This window comes from Vidua chalybeata, chromosome 9, assembly GCF_026979565.1.
Source record: "Vidua chalybeata isolate OUT-0048 chromosome 9, bVidCha1 merged haplotype, whole genome shotgun sequence".
Lineage (NCBI taxonomy): Eukaryota > Metazoa > Chordata > Aves > Passeriformes > Viduidae > Vidua > Vidua chalybeata.
In genome coordinates, this window is record NC_071538.1 from 14,339,692 (window position 1) to 14,360,130 (window position 20,439).

Below are 20,439 nucleotides of genomic sequence, written 5' to 3' on the forward strand. Positions count from 1 at the left end.
GGTAACCTGGTGGTTTTCTGTAGGGCTTGCACCTTGGACTGAAGGATCTAACCTACTCTTGCTTTTTAAAAAATAAACAAAATCCAAGTCTAGTGGGAAGGGCCAACTTCAAGATATAAAGAGCTACAGATGTGAAAATGTCTACTGGGACCAACAGGCAAACTGAAATGATAACTCAGAAATGTGAGCTCATCTGATCCCATCTTCTTCAGATCTGTGGCATTTGCTTTTCACTCCTTAGCCATCAGCTCTTGTTATCACAGCTTTCTAAGGAAATAATTTTACACAACTGCGTAGCAGTTCCTTAATAGCAGCTTTGGAAATTGCTGGCATCATTCAGCCAAATTTAACAGAGCAATAGAGATCTCAGAGATAAGCTTTTCTAAGAGTTTTGTAAAAGTAGGTGCTTGGGTAGAGAAAAGGAAGACTTAATGAGTGCTGCTTCCTTCCTTGAGGCAAACTCAGTTGCACCATCACTGTGCTGAGACTCCAGATGACCTCCCAGATGGGTCCGTGAGTGCCCACATCCTGGCTGGCCAAGCAGCATGTGCAGAGCTCCACAGCAGCCCTAGCACATGCTGCCTCTCATTCAGCCATACAGTTTGCTGTGACACAGACCTCTTAGCCCTCATTCACCCTTGTGTTCCTTTGACTGCCATCTCTGTCCTACCAAGAGACATCATACATTGCATTACTCCTGCCAGTAACTGTAGCACTGTGTCTGTGCATTGCTGCAAGGCTCCCACCTCCCCTGACATCCCCATCCTGCTGTCCTCACTTCTTCTGTACTGTGTGACCTTGGCTTCAGCCTGATGCCAGGAGATGCATGCCTCAGGCTGCTCTTTCACCCACAAAAGGAGGAATGATGGAGTGATAACCCATCCTCCTACAATGCTACCTCCCCTTCCTTTAAGGAGCCAGTTCAGAATTGCTCTCCATGGGTTTGTTCTTGGCTACCTCATCGGCTGTGTCTCTATTGCCATTGCTGCTCTGTCTGCTTATCTAACACCTGCCTTCTCCCTGTTGAGAGCCTTTTCTTGTGCAGCTTTCTATCATCTGGAATAGCCACTTGATCAACTTTAGTTTCTTTCTATTTAGACATCTGAAATACAATTTTGTTGCCCATGCCTCAGAATACTATCTTATGGAGTGGGCTGGACACAGTCATCTTTTTATACCATTTTATTCATTTATATTTGTTATTACTTGCTTCCCTCCCTTGCTTTACTGGGCAGTGTAAAACACGCTGAGCTGCATTAGGAATGGCACGTGCTGGACATTGTGGTAACATACAGGATGTCACTGTGCTCATCTGGAGCCAGCTGCTGCTGATCCACTGCTTCTCCACAGATGGGAAGCTGAGTTGAAAGGAGACATGTAGTGCACTGTGGTAGCAGTGTACCTGTCTCCTTTACAAAAGTGGGAGGTGATAAATCACACATACCTGGTGGACATTTGAAATGCAGTGACCTACCTCTTCCCATAAGTTAAAATGTTTATGGCAAATACACTTGTGCAATGGAAACCAAAGTCATATTTGGTACAGCACTATTATGTTAATTTGTGATGTGGGTTTTTTCATGTAGGTTCCAAAATTATTGCTTAATCTGGGTCTGGAAGAGTCATTGGTTCATGGGTCTGCACAGATCACTGACAGAGGCATGGTAAGTGTTGCCTTTTCCCATCTCTCTTCTTTCAGTAGTCTGCAACCACTTTGTTTCAAGAACTGCTTGCTAAGATTCATCATTGGAAGTGAAGCCAAGTTCTGAAGTGTGGAATGGTGGAACATAGGTGATGCAGCCCAGAGTCTTCTGTAGGTTCACCCAGGGGGTTCAGCCTTTCAGTCTCTCTCTTTCAAAATGTTTGGTAAAAAGTCTATCTTACTCCCAAGTCAGACACTGCAGCCTCTTGTTCCCTAATGGCAGTTCCTGGTAGTTGAGAAGTTTGCCTCCCTAAGGACACCAAACCCAGAAAGGGTCAGTATTTTAGCTTTGCTTCTTACTAATGTGTTTTGGTTGAATGCCAGCTTCAAGCCTCCCTTTAACAGGTCTCACAGGGCAAACCTTAGTGAAACCAGTGAGTATCAGCAGGAATGTACCTATCATGCTTAACTTCTGCATGAAGCCTACAGAGCCAGATCCACCGATGGAGTTTTACCAAGCTAACAGACCTTGGGAAGACTGTCTGTCTGTGGGGAGGGGCCTAAATTTTCAGGTCTTTCCTCTGCCAAGGATCCCTCAGGGTAGAGCAGGGTAAACTTCATTGATGAGTGCTTGAAATGTGCTTTGAGAGGGGTGTATGGAGAACATGTATCGGAGAGCTCCATATACTTTTGCTAGTTTCTGTTCTTTTCTTCCCTAGATTGGATCAGACAGCATCATTGGGTCATCCACACAAATTGGAGAAAAGACATCCATCAAACACTCCATCATCGGCAGCATGTGTACCATAAAAGACAAAGTTAAGATAACAAACTGTATCATCATGAATTCTGTTACAATTGAGGAAGGGTAGGTTACCGTTTTGTACCTTAGTTCCCTAAATTTGCAGCTTGTTTTTCTAGGTAGATCCTGAGTCAGTAATTTCTGTCCTGTAAAGAATCCTCAGCCAGAAGAGATGATACCAGGGGGTGTGTTTGCAAAGACCAAGTCATAAATAAGTCTCTATAAGCAGTCCAGAAGTGCACAAGTGAAATGAACTAACAAGAGTCTTGGAACATAAATGTCTTCTTTTTACAGTAGATCCTGTCATCTTCAGAATGTGTAAGTAAGTGAAGTGGATGTATGAATCTATATGACCTTGTGTGTCATTCTTACAGGTGTTGTTTTAATGGCTGGATCAGTGAGTATCCCTAAAATAGTTGAGGCACAAAGCATAATTTAAAGTGGTATGCTTGCCAGCTAGAAATAATCTTCTCACATTTGAATATTACAGCTTCACCTAAAACATGATTTTCTTTGGCCCTTTTTTTTGTCATCCTGCAGCCTTTACTTTACTATTGCCTGTGCTGAGTAATAGAATGAATTAATAAACTTTTCAAAGAGAGAATCTGCCAGCTAGTAGAGGTTTCTCATGCACTAAAGACACTGACTAAATAGTTAGGCTTGAGCTATACATTTCCAAATGTGGGAAAAGTGGCCTGTCTGTAATTGTTGATGTCTGCATGCCCCCATCTTTCCATACATGCTGGCTTCCTGTGGATGTCAGTGGAAAGGAAACTGCTGATTGAGTCTGTGCAGACCTGTATAAATTCTCTGCTCCTTCATGGCTTGAGGTTTGCTTAGGGCCTCAGGAAAAGGGCCAAACTCTTAAAAAATGCCAAGTTGGCTCTGAAAGTTGCATATCTGAAAAACATAAAACCCCAAAGGATGTGGGGTCTATGGAGGATACTACTGTTACATAACTAAATTACAGGTAAGTATGGTACCTTACCACAAAGTGTTTGTCTTTAATAGAAATCCTCAGTCATTTCAAGCACATCATAAATCAGAATTCCATTGAGTATAGAAAATAGCTGGTTTCCAGTTCAATCACAGATGGATCCAGTATGGCTGTATCACAAGCAGTACTGTCATAAAAAGTAGAGGAACCTCTCTTATTTGATCATGAGACCCCCTGTCATTTTGATTAATGAATTGATGCCACAATCGTAATGGTATGGTTTTGCATATGAGGTCAGCAGCTCTACCATTAAATTGCAGAGGCAGCTAAGTGTATAAATAGCACTATTTTTATGAAGAGTCCCAAATCATCTTGTGTTTGTCTGCATTGGCATTTAGTAGCGTTCTAAATCCTAAATCGATCCCAGAGCTGTTACCTTAAGCATTTCAACAGAATTCCACAAGCATCGTTAAGTTGGTGATATATTATTTTTAAGAGAGATAAACTGACTTTTGGGGTAACATTTTTGTGATTTCTAGAAAACAATGTAATCTCTAGTCACTCTTAGTGAAAACAATATAGCCACCAAAGAGTGAAAAACCTCACAGTCCAAAGGGTTTTACCCCCTTTAGCTGCTCTCTGGTTACTGCATGCTGATGCACTGGAGTCAAATTTGTAATTATTCCTGTCCAGCTGAAATTAAGACCATAGACCCTGGATTATTGCAAAGAATACTGTAATTAATATTATGTAGATCTGCACAGATACTGAGCTGATAAATTATTTCTTATTGCATTATGGTAAGTCTTAAGATTAGAAGGGCATGCAGTCATGCATACACAGGTAGTGAAAAACAGAAATACTCTAGCTGCTGAGTTTTGTTGAAAGAAGCCTTGCTTGCATTGAAGGATTTCTATGTATTTTTAAAATGTATTTTGACTCTCTTTCATTACTTTGGTTAAATCTGTTGGATTTTTGTTAAAATACTAATCATTCTTACTCATGTTGATAGATCCATTTGCAACAGGTGGATAAATTATATGTGGTTTAGCTTTAAACTGTCCACAGTGGACAACTCCTTATAAACACCTCTTCTCCCAAGTGTCTCTAAAACAGCTCAGGCTTTATCTAATCACAACTTCAGAAAATGTCTCAATCTTTAATTGGAAAGCCAGTATGTGTTGGCTGATACGGGTCAAAATGAGCATAATAAAGCACCTTGACAGATCTAATTCATTTTTTTTTATTGCACAGCAAATATCCTACAAGTAAGGCAGCTTTACCAACTAAGGTACTGTATATTAGAATTTTGAAATTGCATTGAGAAGTGGATAAAAACTGTGTTATTTAAAGAATATACGTTTTTATGCTGACATGAGCAGCTCAACCAGACTAATGGTCTACTATAATAATGCCCAAGTCAAATGTGAATGGTAACTGAAGGCCATTCTTAGGAGTCTTCATTGCAGTAACACCAACTTGAAGCAGTAGGCTGAGCAGACTGAAGTAGGACACTTATGGAAAAGACAAAAGTGTAGATAACTCAAAAGAAAGAAAGATCAGATAAATCTTTTATTTTAAAGTTGGGATACTGGGAACAATCAAATGCAAAAATTGTTCTGCATTCTAAGTTCATTTATCAAGAGCTACATGGCACTGCCTTGGTATTTCCCTTGCCTCTTCCATGACTTCTAGCTTCTCTGGGTTGAATCTTTCTTTTTTTTTTCTCATCTCAGCTGCAAAAGTGATCAGCAGCATCAGTTCACTATACAAATATACTGGTCAATATACAAAAAGCAAAACAAAATGGACAAACAAACAAAACTCACCAAAACCAAAATTTTAAATGTTTCTCTCTTGGTAGTTCTCCTACAATGTGATTGAGGATCCTGTGCCATAATTCCTGCAGGGTCAAGATCCACAAATTACATCTCCAAAGCAGAAAAAAAAATTTGAATAGTCTCACAGCTAGTATTTAATACCAGCTTCTGAAATGGATAAATTCTTGCTGTGTAGGTGGGAACACCACAAGGTGCTTAGAACAAAACCAGGTATCTCTTATTAGGCAGTGGTTGTCTCACTATTGGAGGATCGGAGGTCATGGCCTAGGTGATGATAACTTTCCCAACTGAATGGATCAAGTAACTGGGGTTAGTTTGGACAGTCCATTGCATACATACTGTTTGCAAATTACGATCTGTCCTCCAGCAATGACTGGTGCATTTGATACTCTGGAGTACCAGAAGTTGGGTTTGTTTGCTTTGGTGTGTAGGGCTTCTATTACATTATATATGTCTCCTGTGCAGTGATTTGAGTAGATATGAATCCCCCCCTTAGAAGAGATTACAGGGGATTAAAGAAGTTAGTAACAGGGCAAAATAATTGGTAGTCCTTTCTTAACGTGTTTCCCACTGTGCAGCTAATTCTTCCATCAATGAGACAATAAATAGCAAAGATTACATATGTGCTGAATGATGGACGTACTTGACCAAGCTGGGAGGGATGTAATTTATACAACAGCTCAAGTGCTGAGAGATGCTGACTGCCCAGGTGAACAGGCTGCAGTGGCAAAACACTTCTTTTTTTCCCTCTGGATGGCTCCCTAGAGCTCAGTGACAAATGACTGCACTGAGTTACATAGCTGGAGAAAATCTACTAATTGAGCTAAAATCATAATTCGCTTGAAAACCTTGTCTATGTGGATGTTTCTGCAGTAGCTGTGTGTGTCCTTAGTCTCTGTAGTGTCTCAGGACTGCCCCTTCTCTTTGCTCTGTTTTTGTCAGGGATGGAGCAGCACAAGAGGGTCCTTGGATTGCTGCATCTTTGGTGCAGGAGTCCCCTCATGGTAGCTCTCTTGCAAAGGGACAGCGTGTAACACCCACAGACTGACTGAAGCTTGGTTGCCCAGGGGGATTGTGCCATTTGCAAATGAAAAGTAATGCCTGGTAGATTTAACCCCCTGATAAGCATGGCTGGCAAGCTGGTCACAGCAGGTGAGGAGAAGGCTGAGGTACTCAGCCACTTTTTTTGCCTCATTCTTCACTGTCAGTCTCTCTTCCCACACCTCTCAACTTTATGGACCATAATACATATGATCAGACATAATACTGATCAGAGGGCTGGAGCACTTCTGTGAAGACTGAAAGAGTTGGGGTTGGTCAGTAGAGAAGGCTGCAGGGACACCTCATTGTGACATCTCAGAACTTAAAGGGGACTTATAAGACTGATGATTACAAACTTCAGCTCAGCCTCCTGCGATAGGACAAGGGCTAATGGCTTTAAACTAAAAGAAGATAGACTAGATATAAGGAAGAAATTGTTTACTGTAAGAGTTTTGAGGCATTGGCACAAGTTGCCCAGACGAGCTGGGACTGCCCCATCCCTGGAAATGTTCAGCCAGGCTGAATGGGGCCCTGATCAACCTGGTCTAGCTAAAGATGTCCCCACTCATTTAAGGAGGCATGGACTACATAGCCCTTAAAGGTCCCTTCCAACCTAAATTACTCTATGGTTCTTTAATGTTGTTTCGTTTGGTAGACTTAGGCACACCGTTTTGAAATGAGACCTAGATATGGATGGATTAATTTAGCTTCAGGTTCCTGTTCTGGCTTTTGTTTTAACAGTTGGTTTGTTGGTTTTTATCAAACATTGGCTGTATTTTTACCATTCTTGTTGTTTTACTTAGTTTGCTACCTTCTGGCAGCAGGAACATCTAATTGCTCTGGTCATACAGGACCTTGTGCTGAAGCACTCTGAGCATTACAAATAATATTAACAGGAAAAACATGTTGAATCTTTTATTCCATCCCTGCAGATAAATATTTCGAAATCTCTTGTTTGTTAGTAAAACTATCCCAGTGTATACACTTACGGGAAGGAGTTTGGCCATTTTATTTGCACATTATATCCTTTTTCCTTGGTTGTGGAAAATTAATGTTTCCCTGGTAAAGATTATGGGAAAGGGACTGTTTAGTAGGGAAAAAGATCTGGTCTTTGGACTATTTAGAGGTTAGTTGAGAAGGCAAGAGTTAAAAGCTCAGATAAATACTGAGTCTGCTGTAAGCCATGCTTTGAAAAGGTCTTGTTGACATGGTGGTGGTCAGTACCATAAGGACTGTGTGGTAGATATAGTCTGAAATGAAGTATTTTGCTGCTTTTATTTTTTCATGAAAATACAGGAAAGCATTCTGCTTGAAATGATGATTTTATGGAAATCATAAATAGGCTGCTCTGATTATCAGAGAGAGCAAACGGCCCAAGATTTGCTTCTAGATTTCACCTCCACAGCAAGAAAGTACCAGATCTTCACAGAGGAACCAAGGAAGCTCAACTTGACTCACCTGTAATTTTACCAGAAGAACTGTATCCCAAACCAGGATTAGCAATGGGAAAAGGAGAGAGTTCCCTCCAGAAAGGAGTTTGCAGCAGACAGTTGGCAGATAGCCTTGATGCAGTGGACATTTGGTTCAGGAACTGTAAGAGTGGGGTTGCAGGTGTGACTGAGGTTATTGAGTTTGTGCAGGGGCAGGAATTACTGAACAATAGCCTCATATCTTTGCTTGTAAAGTTTACAGGATGTTGTTGGAACCACATACAAACATACTACCCAAAAGAACTGAACTGAACTGCTGAAGCTCCCCATGTGGCACACAGCTAGTCACCTTTTGGAAAGGGAAGGGGTTAAAAAGGCAGATATGTTTTGGGTCAGGCTGCACTGTGAAGCCAGCAAATTGCAAAGTGTTGCAGCATCAGGAAACTTGGAATGCAAGGGAGGTGACACCAAAGGCTTTGAGTTACAAACTGCAGGGAGGTGATGTGAGTGTTGAGGACAGAGGGAAAGTTAGAAGAGTCCCACGGGAAGATGTGGTAAACCTTGGAGTTCTGACTCCCTGGGCAAAAGGAATAGGCTGAAGTAAAAATTAGTATGAAGGACTAGAGTACCCAGATATGTGAAGAAAGAACTGGCACCGAAAATGTTTTGTCAGCCAAAACTAGCATTGTCCTTCTTCAGTCATGTGAAGACAGTAAGTTATGCAGTGGATTTTGTTTGTTCTGGCTACCTGTATGAAAGTAGGTGGACAGCTGCTGAAATTCTGTTCAGTGAGGGGACTGGAGAGAGACCACATGTGACTGGTTAAGGCTACTCTAGTTTGCCACATGTCTTCAATTTATTGCTACTTTGTATGAGAAAACATACAAAGGAAGAAAACAACAAGCGAGGCGAGCTGGATTGACTACTAACTGCAGATTGATTGTGAAGTTTATTGGTTGTTTCCTCAATAGTGCCAAATCAGCACCTGACGTAGAAACAGTCAGCAGTTTGAAGTGAGTTCTAATTAAAACCAGGGTGGAATTGAGTCTTTATAGAGGTTCAGTGCATAAGTAGTCTTTGTCCCCTTGGACAGTGGCAGTACAAAGGAATGATCCTATTGCCAAGGCAACATATTTTACAGTACCTAACCTCTTGAAAAGGAATGAGGAGGTGAAGATGTTTCCAGCACCATAGTTTGCAAAGCTGAAAATAAAGATCTTCTTATGCTGAAATTCCTAAGGATTTTGTATCTTGCACCATTTTTTAAGATGGCTGTTGTCTCCTGAACACTTTATCTCACACTGCCAATTGGCTCCCTGCTTCCCTAGAAAGAACAAGTTTAGAATAGATATTGCAGAAAACACATGGAAAGTGAGAGCTGCATTCAGAAAAAGCACATGCTCATCTTAAATATATGGATAAAATATGTCATGGATGTGGATAAAAATTAAATTCATTAAGAAAACTATATGTACTGTAGTCTCTGCCTGTAAAAAAGGGTCTTATTTCTCTTGATTATGTAGCAGTTCTGTCCTTTCTGTCACACCTCTTGATTTTAATCTGTGAACATTTTTGGTTAGGAATTATAACTTTCATTCTAGTATTTAATTTACTGCATATGCTATGTAAGATACTGAATAGAGACAACCTCTGGCCAGCAGAGTTTGCTTTCAGGAAGATAAATTGAGGAAGAAAGCGCAAAGTAGGAAACTAGTAAGTAGGAAGTGGTGGAGCTACTTGCGGAACTGGTTTTCAATTACTTTCAACTGAAGTAAAATTCTACTGTATCTAATGTATTGAGGAAATTTCTCATATAATACCTGTTATCTTGTTAGTGTCTGAAACATTATTACTAGCAGCTCCTCAAAAAAAATTTCTTCTGGCTAGCTTCCTGGTACATCAATCTCTCTTAAATAAATCACCTGCTCTTTAATCTCAGGTGCAGATGTTTCCCTGATAGTGCAGGGAGCTCATCCCAGTTTTCCAAACATCTTGTACATCAAATGTTGAACTTAAAGCACAGATGAGCCCTGAAAAGTGGCATTTTGAAATATCTCCTCTCATTCTGCTGATTTGCTTCTTCAGGTGGACAGGATTATGTCTGACTTCAGAGCTATAAATAAGTTTCTCTCTCCTGCTAACCACATGGGTCTAATCAAAGAGTATGGAGATTTTTCACAAACAGCTGATGGCTGTTGGATTTTGGTGGGAATCTGGGTGTGAATGCCTCTGATGCTCTTTAAAATCTTCTCCCACCCAGGTATGGAAGAGGAAGAAATTATCACATCGTGCCTCTTAAGTTCCTGAGGAGACAAGGGTTGAAAAAGTTCAGCTTGGATCTAAGAAGCCAGGTTCATTTGTAAGGGTGGCATTTACAAAAACCTAACTCACATGACATGGAAACTGACTTAACCAATAATGTCTTCTGAAAGGCCACAGCTCTCAACCCAGAACTGTGCTTCAAAAACCCCAGAGAAGGTCTCCTTTTACTGTGCCTGTTACCTCGCTCAGTCTGTGTGAGCTGGTGGGAAAGTGAAGCAAACCTAGAGGTGGTAGTGAATTTTCCTGCTTTGTTTCCTTCACATAGACACGAGTAGCTTTTCCTGGCCTTCAGTGAAGTGTCTGTAAAATCATGTAGGACCTGGCCTACACCTCCCACTCTGCAAAAGAGAATCCAGAGGGTGGTCAGTTTTCCTGTTTGTGGTGGTTCCCACACAGTAAACTCCTTGCAGCATACTTGTGTTGAAATGTGCAACCCTGAGCTTGCAGCTACATAAAAGGCCACCAATTTGCTTGTTCCAAGATCAGCTGGATGTAACTGAAGTTTCGGAGGTGAGGCATGACCTTCCTGGCGACCTCCCCCCGCACCCTAAGTTTCACTTAATAAAACACATTAAGGTATGTTTGAGGCAATCCTTTAAGGTCAGTTGAACTTTCACTGGAAAATACGAGTGCTGGCAAGTATATGCAATATGTAATGCAAAATGTTTAGGGTGTGGGGAAGAAGTGTAAAGGAGCCATACCACAGTGATGAGCTTGGCTAGAAAAGAGACATGAAACAAGTTCTTTAGTGAAAACACCCTCAGAGACGGGCGAAGAATTTAGAGGGGTATAATGATTTTGTTACCCCCAAGGGGAAAAACAGGAGATCAAAGGCCAAATTCACTTACGAATGCTTGCTTTGAAATATATCTATAAATTATAGCATGTACTGCTGGCATCTATTGTAGGCTTTGGTATTTACTTGAATGTATAATGTGAGATGCATAGTGCCCAGAGTTCTTGTGTTTGTGTGTAAAAGTGTGTTGCTGTAAAAATGTATTGGTCTGTAAAGCATGTTGGCAAAGGCAACGTTTCAGGTTCCCAAGTTCCCTAATAGTGTTTTTGCCTCTCCCCTGTTTTTCTATGGTCTTTGTGCCTCACCCCTGTGATCACGAGTCCCAGTCACCAGCTCACTGGCTAGCAGGGGATTCCTTCAGGGGTTGCTGGTAGGTTTTAGAACTCTCCCTGATTCTTTGCCACCTCTTAGAGTCGTTAAGGTGCCTGTGGTGGCTGTTATCTCCTTGGTCAGGGCAGAAGGGGATGTTGCTCCCAGGGGAATTCACATCTGTTACCCCTCAGTCAGCAAAGTAGCTGCTGAGGCACGTCACCCTTTGCTTTTAACTCCCGCGTCAGTCTCTCCGTTTCGTAGCTCATCTGGAGGCGCACGAGACCCGACTGCTTGGCACAGCAGAGCGGTACCAACAGGCTCTCCTAGGCTTTGTGCTCCAGGCTTGCTTTCTTGTGAGTCTACAGTTTTAAGCATTGCATTATAGACACCTCATTTACTTTGCTGCCCAACAGAGATTATGTCGGGGTTTTGGCACAATTGGATTAAAGTACCAGGCCTGGATAACTTCCATTGGCATTTCAGGAGATTTGCTGTGAGGCAAACCTGTGACATTCATACCTTCCTAAGCTTGCACAACCAGGGCGAGAGCTGCAGTTGAGGTCTTGACCTCAGTTACTTAAGCCCCTTTCTCCCAGGAGCGTTCATCACTTTAATCACAGAGTCCTAAATAATCAGTGGGTAGCCTGTAATTAGGGGGTTGTGTCTTGGACTCCTGCTGCCTGCTCCCAGTGTGCTGAGCACTGCGTATTTTGATTTCCCGTTCCCCCAAAGGATGTTTGATCTCAGATTTACACTTCAGAAAATTAAGAAGGGTACGGCACCTCAGTCCTCTGGCAATCTTCTTGCTTTCAGTGGTAGGTGCCTTGCTTTGCCTGAGTATCACAGTGCTGTAGCGATTGACACACTTGATTTAAGAGTTTGATTTATAGACCGATACTCGGGCTGAAAGTCAGCAGTTCCAGGGCTGCATAAATCAGCCTGTCTCTGGGATTAATACTTCCTTATTTATAATTTCGACAGGAGATGGAATTCTTTCCCAATTCTTTACATTTCTTTCAGATGTAATCGACCACCCTGTCCTTTGGTTTAAAGCTATGTGACTTTGCCACAAATAGAGGGAGGGGAAAGTAAGCCGAGTCCAGGAATTGCTGTGCTATAAAAGCTCCATATTGTGTGCTCTTGGACTTTGCTTTCTCCCAGCTTCCTTCAAGCCCACACAAGAGATGGACTTGAGGTTTTTTTGGCTTTCTTCCCCTCCCCCCTCCCTCCATACATACGCTGACCTTTTAGAAAAATAAATAAAAGATAAAGAAGGACCTGGAATGTTGCAGAATGTGTGTACATTTTGCTCTCTGTTGTTTTCTGCTGGGATTAGTTGTTTACAATGGGGGAGAGAGGGAGGGCAGAGGAAGGGAGGTCTGTGGCCTTAACTGAAATTAGTGGCATTTCAGAGTGATCTTGTTAGGTGGTCTGCAGTTTAAAGACCTAAATCCTTGTAATCCCCCCATGCCTCCTTGGCCACTACTCCTTTTGCTCTTGTTCTCTCACTTTCAAAAAAACCCACCCCAAAGTGGGGCTCTGTCTCTCAGATGCAGGCATGTAGCGGACACACAGACACAGACGTAGGCGCACACGCTCTCATATGCTCCCATTTACACGTTGTACCTGTAGAACAAATTAATGCTTTACCTACATCTGTTCCCACTACAGGACTGGGCTTGTAAAATGCTCTCTCTAGAATGCAGATGTACACTGAATATTTTTATTTATTTTCTGAAAAACACCCAGCTGCCAGACTTTCAGTTTGTGATTACACTTAAAACAAATTCAAATTGAAATTTCAGCCATAAATCAAATGCCCCAAATTAGTTCCTCTTGTGGGTTTGAACATGCTCTTTGGATTTTAAGGTCAGGAGATATCCGTTTTCACCGTGCTGAAAAGTTTAAAAATATACTACATTTTCAGGGGAAAAAATAAATATGGTTTGCATTATAAAGCAGTACATCAATGTGTGTGTATGCGCACACACACCAGAGTTGATGAAGCTGGATGCTGTCAGAGCACCTTTGAGGGCTAATAGCACCTAATTGTTATGGAAGGCAGGAACTGTGGTGGCAGTTTAGCTAAGGAGACTACAGCAGTGCCCTGAGATCTGATATTTACCCTGTAAGAGAATAAAAGTTTATTCCTTACTTTTCAACTTGAAAAAAATAGTAAAAATTAAATAAACACACAAAATACTTCTCTTGGCAGGCTTTATGACTTTTTTTTTTTAAAGAAAAAAGGCATTTACAAGTGGTTTCAAAATGGCTGTGTTACATCTGTCAGCGGGTGAAGGGAACACCCACAAATTGTGTTTTTATCTCTTGAAGTTTTGTTCCACTTGAGCAATAAAAGCCGGATTTGCTGCTGGTTTGTGTGATTGGGGTAATCTGAGCATTGAGTATGGCTTTAAAACTTCTGCAGTTGGTTGGGTTTATAAGTTTTAAGAAACTCCTGGGGTGGTGGAGTTCTTGGGTTTTGTTTTACCCTGGCACCAGGGAAGGGTTGATTTGCAAGCACCTGGCACAGACAAGTTCATCTTGGTTCCCTGGCCTGTCCCTCCCAAAAAATGGTTTGGCAGGAGCCTCCATTATCTTTGATGTTAATGTCATCAGCAGTTTCTTGGTTACAATGCTATTCTTTCTCGGGGAGTTGAAAGCCAATGCTCGAGTAGGCTCTGAACACACATGCAGTATTCTCCAGCCTGAACTCCAGACCGACAGCTAAAATCCCCTCTCTTTTAGGGAATATCCTCCTTCATGAAGGTAGTGCTGAGAGGTGTAGTGCACTCACAGGTGCTCTCATGCTCAGGAGAAGTGATAGATGGTGGGAACCTGACAGTTTGCAGGGGAAAGCTTTCATCTGACTGGCTCAAAGCAACAGAGGAGGAGGTATGCTGGAGCACACATTCTGGATAGGAGCCATTTCAGTGGGAAATGAGCAACTTCTCCCATTCCCTTCACTAGTCCTGTTGAAAGCTAAGTCAGGATGGCAGCAGTGGGCAGTGCTGCTTCCAGTGATCCCTTCCCTAGCCCAGCATAAATGCCAATTGCTCTTGCTCTCAGCAGCTGCTGTTGCACAGGACGATGGCCTGAGCCCCTGTGCGGGCACACGAGGCTATTGGAAAGGAAGCAGATCGTGACAGTGTGAGAGCAAAGACAGGCAGGGGTCTGCTGTGTATCTTTGCCACTTTTTATCTTATTAACATGTTAGTAAAAACCATGCCAAAGCAACCTGAGCTGGTTGCTTGTAGAATAATTGCTCATATTGCCTCCTTATAGGTCAGCAGAGGGGGAGTTTAAGTGAGTTAAAAGAATAATTGTTCAGAGGGGACAGTCTATTCACAGGGGGTTGTAACTGTGAACCACTGCAACTGAGGTCCAGTTTTATTGCTTTTACTCCTGCAGAATTAATGGTGGTTTTGTGGGGCAGATGGTTTCTGCTCTGACTCACACAAGCAACAGAATTGTAATATGTTTAATGGTAAATTCTTTGTTCTAGATAATAGTGTTGTGTGAGCAGGAAAATACTATTAATTAATTTGGGGATCAGCGGTCTGGAGTGAGGATCGATGTTTCACTCTTCTGAGTACCTCACCTGACTAGTGCTCCATTCAATACAGAATTGAGGCTCAGGGCTTTGACCTGATACCAAAACTCCTTTGTTAATTCAGACTCCAGGCTAACAGTTCTGTCCACAAGCCAGCTTGAAGATGCACTGCAGCCATGCTTCACTAGTGCAGAGAGTAGTGGTGGTGCCCATGAACAAGGTGGGGAATGGCTGCAGGTCATTAAACTGTGCAACTCACTGTGCACAGAAGGCCATTGAAGCAAAGAACTTCTGGTTTTGACAGAGATCAGTTGTTGGACTGATAATATTCACAGTTATTGTAATGAATATTGACAGAAATACTGGGAAGCAGATATGAGATGCTATGGTTCACAGTAGGATTAATATTGAGTTATCTAGGGGGAGCAGATTACCTGCATCTCTCTAGGGTTATAGATCTCACTTATACCCTCTTCCCAGTCAGCTGGTTTTGATGAGTGTTAGTATTTTTAGATACATCTTAGCTATGTTTTCTGTCCTTCAATGACTCCTATCTACCTTTGCACATGTGAAAATAAGGAAAGAAATCATTTGATTCACAGCTATTTTCTTCTCTGTAGGTTTGAAAGAAATTACATTTAATGCTATTTAACACAACACATCATGCTGAGGGAATAGCATTTCCAGACACATCACAGATAGTAGTTAAGATTGACAAGTTCCAGCTTATTGGAAGAAGGGGTTCAGAGAAATGCAGTAACTCAGAATCTCTCAGCAGAGAAGTTACAAACCCAGCAGTTGGACTCTGAACTCCTTTCCTCTCTGGACGGTGGGATTGGCAGATTTGAAAGCTGGTTGTCACAGATTCAAATACATTTTGGAGTAAGGTGGCTTTTGCTGAAGTTCCACCCTGTGTAGTATTTCAGACTTAGTGGTTTCAAAGGCAACACGAACGTGAAGATACTCAAGGCAGGTAGCGTAGGTCTAGTGTGGGTTTCATTGGTTTAGTACTGCAGAATAATCATGTTTGGGTGCTTGAATGTAATATGAACAAAGCCAACCAGCTGAGCTATTGATCTGCCCCTTCTCTCCACCTTTTCTTAGTGCCTAGCAAGTTGGAATGCATAAAACTGCTCAGCAAAATTTGCAGAGAAAGACTGTGCTGCTGCTCCTGTTTTTAGCTGGGGAGCTGAGTAGAGAAGCCACCCCTGCAGTTACCTAGGCTGTCTGTGGAAAATACAAGACTTGATCCAGGTCCCACGTCTTTATTTATTCAGTTAAGTATTTTTTCTGTTGAGGAAATATAGAGCAAAGCTGTTCTAACAGGAGGTAAAACGGCAAACTCTTTTTTCCAAACCCAATCTGACACCTGGCATTTTAGTTTTTCCAGCAACTGGGTGTAAAGATCAAGAGAAGAATGGAGTTTTTGAGAAAGGAGCTGAACTGAACCTACTTACAGGATCATGTCACAGAGTCATTAGATATTCCAGTGGATACCTTTATTTTATATCTGTCATTTAAATTATTTTTTGCTTTGCTTGTGTTTATGTTGTAGGTGTTGTCTTCAGGGCAGTGTTATTTGTCATAATGCTGTGATAGAGAAGGGTGCAGACATCAAGGACTGTTTGATTGGAAGTGATCAGAGGCTGGAAACCAAAGGTAAGTACTAAAGTTGTATTTACTGTGCATGTGTCATAATTTTCAGAACTTTTTCCTTGAGATTTTATTCCCGCTTCTTCGTGAAGTGATAGTAAACTGTGGCAGTTCTACAGTGGGGTGTCCTCTAATATCAGGATTTTTTTTCATGGAAAGTACAGCTTCTTGGCATAAGTTCAGTGGTTTGCTCCTCTGAAGTTGGCAGCAAAGCTCTGTTGTTCTTATAAAGAACAAGATTGGGTGCTGAGACAGTCTTTTCCCAGAGACCACAATTAGATCAGCCTGAGGTTGTCCTCAGCAGAAGAAGCCATTATTTTGACTAGTAATCTTTGTCAGTGACAGGGGAAAAGCAGGCAAATCTATTGATCACACAAACATCCTTCTCTGTAGATGCTCCCAACCCACAGTGCCAGTATGCTCCCATTCACTTTGCTCCAAGTAAAAGCTCAAGTGGAACATCATATTAGGAGTTGCTGTGCTCAATATGAAGTACAAGGGCAGCTACGTTTGCATCTGCTTTACTGCCATGAAGTACTATTTTGGGGCTTCAGAAAGGATACAGCTACGTGGCCCTCATTTATACAAACTTCAGCCATCCAGTGGGAGTGCTCGTGGTGAGGGCTCGGTGGTAACCGCATGAGTGGAACTGTTGATTTCCTGCCCTAAGAGATAATGGGCAGGAAATGGCTGTTTCAGTGACTGCATCCCAAGCAGAGGCTTTTTAATGAATATTTATGGTTGGGGTTTGGCAGATCCCTGCTCCAGTGTGTGGACTGAGGACAAAAGTGAGTTCCTTTGCAGGCTCCATGTGAAGTTGTTTAGTCAGATCAGGATTTATTTGCTTGCTCTGTCTTTGTGAGTGGATTCCCAATTCTAAGTGTCTTGATACGGAGCAGGGTTTGAACTTAATGTAATATAGCATAACCTGTTGTCAGCTTCACATATGACAAATTTTCCTTAAATTGAAACTGAAAGTACAAGGGACTCATGAAAGCAAGGTATTGATCTTGCAGTTTCAAGTCTCTGATACTGTAGGTAACACAGTGATTTCACTGTGGTCTTGGTCTTTGTGTGGCTGTGTCTACTCATAGCTTTGCCCATCACACCAGTCTGAATCAGTGTCCTTTGTGGGGTTCATTGCCCCCTGTCACAGAATCATTTAGGTTGGAAAAGTCCTTTTCATATCATCAAGTCTTACCACAAATCTAACGCTGCCAAGTCTACCACTAAACCATGTCCCTGAGTGCTGCATCTACACATCTGCATGGATCACCAGGATTTATGGGGCATGTTTGGTTGTTAACCTGCAGTGTGAGCTATGAGGACATAGGGTGTAGATTTAGCTAATATTTTAGGAAACAGGAATATATTTGATTTCTTTAGCAGATGATACCAAACAGAAATATTACCCTTTGACCTTGATCACAACCGCTTCAGAAGTATCTTCCAGGGTGCAGAGCCTAATCTGGTTGACTGTAGTATGAAAACTGGTCTTTCTTCTTTATTGTCTTTGTCATCCTTGTCTGAATATTTTTCAGGGTCTGTAGGTGTATTTGCAGGGAGAGTAACAGAGCTGTACCCATGGATCATTTGCCTATTCTTGAGAATCTGCTGCTCCCCTCCCCAAAGTTTAAACCCACTTCTTGGGTTAACTGGAGGCTGGGGGCCCTCTAGTTAAACTGTTTAGAAATGTATGATTGACATTAGCAGAGACATATTCAGGTAGATTATAAATACACCATTATGCTGAGCAAGAAAAAATAGTAAAGCCTCAGTTCATTTTCCTGCCTCAGTTTCCTTACCATTCTAGAATTTCTTTGGTCTGGGGGTCAGGTTTGCCTTGGTGGTCTGGGATCTGTCTGTGAAGTTCATGACTTATTTCCTGCACCATGGAGTCTTTCCAGCCCAGCATGTCTCTTCTGACCTTGACTGATCCCATAGTAGACTGGGTCTTCTCTTTTTCTCTGTGAAAGCATGTCATGACTTTCTTTCCCCTGCCCAAGACTTCCTGTATCTTGTGCCAAGCTTTTGGTGTGGCCCTGTAAGTATGTTTCCATATTGCACCCTTCATCAAGACTTTGCCTTTTTTTTTTGTTTTGTTTTTTTTTTTTGTTTTGTTTTTTTTTTTTTTTTTTTGTTTAGTAACTTTTCCTTCTTCAAACTTGAGCTTCCATGGCTGGGTTAAGAAAAAACGTAGTTCTCTTGGGTAGGAGCCACCTTTTCTTGCAAGCTGATCACCCTTCAGCAGACATAAGCAGTAGCTGCTGGCTGCTGACCCTAGTCTGGGAGTTGCACATTCCACTTTCTGGGAGTAGAAACCTCCTCAGCAAAACTCCATACACCTTCCCAGAAACATTAAAAAAATAAAAATATAGCAGTCCCTTATTCCAGAACATCAGCCAGGATTAATGTAAGGTAGAAATATCCCTGAATCATCCTACACAGCCCCAAGCAGATCCCACAGCTGACTTTGCTGCAGAACTGGCTGTAAGCTCCCTGCTCTACCATATGAGTCCTGGCCACACTGCCCAGGCAGCTTGGGGTTCAAGAGCTCTTTGAGACAGAGGTGCACTGACCTCCTTTCATAAAATGAATTACAGTCCCATGCAAGGAGGATGGCAGGAGAACAGCTACCACAAATGATAGGCAAACGTAACTCAAACCAGCTCTCATCCTTTTCCTTCTGCAGAATAATATGGGTATATTTAGGGTGGTCCAAATGGTACAGCTGGGAGTAATGGGATTGAATTAAACACAATTTAGGTTGGCTATCTGGAGCATTTTCCTAACGATGTGGTCTGGTAGGCTGTGGGATAATCTCCCTGGGGACATGGTGGGAGACCTCATCACTTAATAATGGGCTTGGCAAATCTTTTGACACCTAAATAGAGGGAATACTTCATCAGTGGTTACAGGGGTAGATCAGAGGCAACCTGGTACTTTCAAACTAAAAACAAAATTGGAGACACAGGAGTGCAGGTAACTGTCAACAGTGTCATCCCAGTCCTGCATTGACTTCCACCCTGTCACAGCACTGGCCAGAGAGAGTATTTTTAAATGTCTCTGTTGAAGGTATGGTGTTTTATTGAAGTTCTGGATTTGCAAGCCATGCCTCCTGAGAGCCCTGCTATTCTCCTACTGCTTTTATTACCATGCCTTGGAAGCATCCACTTTCCTTCCTCTTTGTTACTTAAAGGAATTTGCTAGCAGAGAATTAACAGATGGGCTTTGTGAAAGCTACCTCACCAGGTAGCAGTTTGAAAAACATGTTGGTACCTAAGAAAAAGGCAGTAATTCTTAGAGGAATAGGAAATGGCAGACAGCATTCTGAAAGAACTGAATCATTGTACAGAGCATTCAATCACTGTTTTGAAGACAGTTACTAAGATTACACTGCAGCCTTTTTGATAAACCTGGTTTTAAAGAGGAGCTCAAAAGCAGCATGCGCTCAGTGCAGTAGCACTAGAGAGAGGGAGTGCTGGTGATGGGCCAGTCGAGGAGTCAGATGAGCCTGGAGTCACTAAGTACAGCTCCCAAAGGAGTCTCTCGGCCAGATTCAGCAGGGAGAGCGTTGTACATCTGGTATCGGTTAGCCAGGAACCAGCATATGTGGTAAAGCAGCCTAACCCTTCTTCAAGGTAAAGTGGCCTAACCTTTCTTCAAAGCAACACCAGGAACAGAAACAGTAAACATTCACCCAAAGCATAAAACTAGCAAAACTGGTGTAAAATTCACTACCTTATCCCTTGCTTTCATCTCTCTTGTCACTGGGGCTGGGATGTTTTATTTGCATATTTATTTCCAGTATCAGACATGGGGCTCCAACTAGATCTATGTCCTACCTGATCCTGACTCCTGCTTCACAGCTCTCCACTATGGCTCTGTCCCAGCACCAGGTTCATCCCAATCCTAGCCTTCTCTTTGGTTTTTCTCCTAATCTTTCTCCCATAGAGACTTTTGTTTTTCTCTCTTACTTGGTTATTCCCAGACACCTGCCTGACACCTCCTCTGGTCTGACCATAGCTGCTGTTTCCAGTCCCCTTGCCTAACAGTCCCATGCTCCCTTTTTCATCTAGCATTCATTCCCTAACTGCTTTCAGTTGGATT

General features: G+C 42.1%; 1 protein-coding gene across 1 annotated transcript in view; it reads left to right on the top strand.

Moving 5' to 3' along the window:
- The window catches only part of EIF2B3 (eukaryotic translation initiation factor 2B subunit gamma), a 99,237-nt gene that overhangs the window by 72,269 nt on the left and 6,529 nt on the right, over positions 1 to 20,439 (top strand). The window contains exons 8-10 of the mRNA XM_053950872.1: positions 1,587 to 1,664; positions 2,362 to 2,510; positions 16,232 to 16,335. Coding sequence (XP_053806847.1) covers positions 1,587 to 1,664; positions 2,362 to 2,510; positions 16,232 to 16,335 — 331 coding nt within the window. The remainder of the gene's footprint in view (positions 1 to 1,586; positions 1,665 to 2,361; positions 2,511 to 16,231; positions 16,336 to 20,439) is intronic.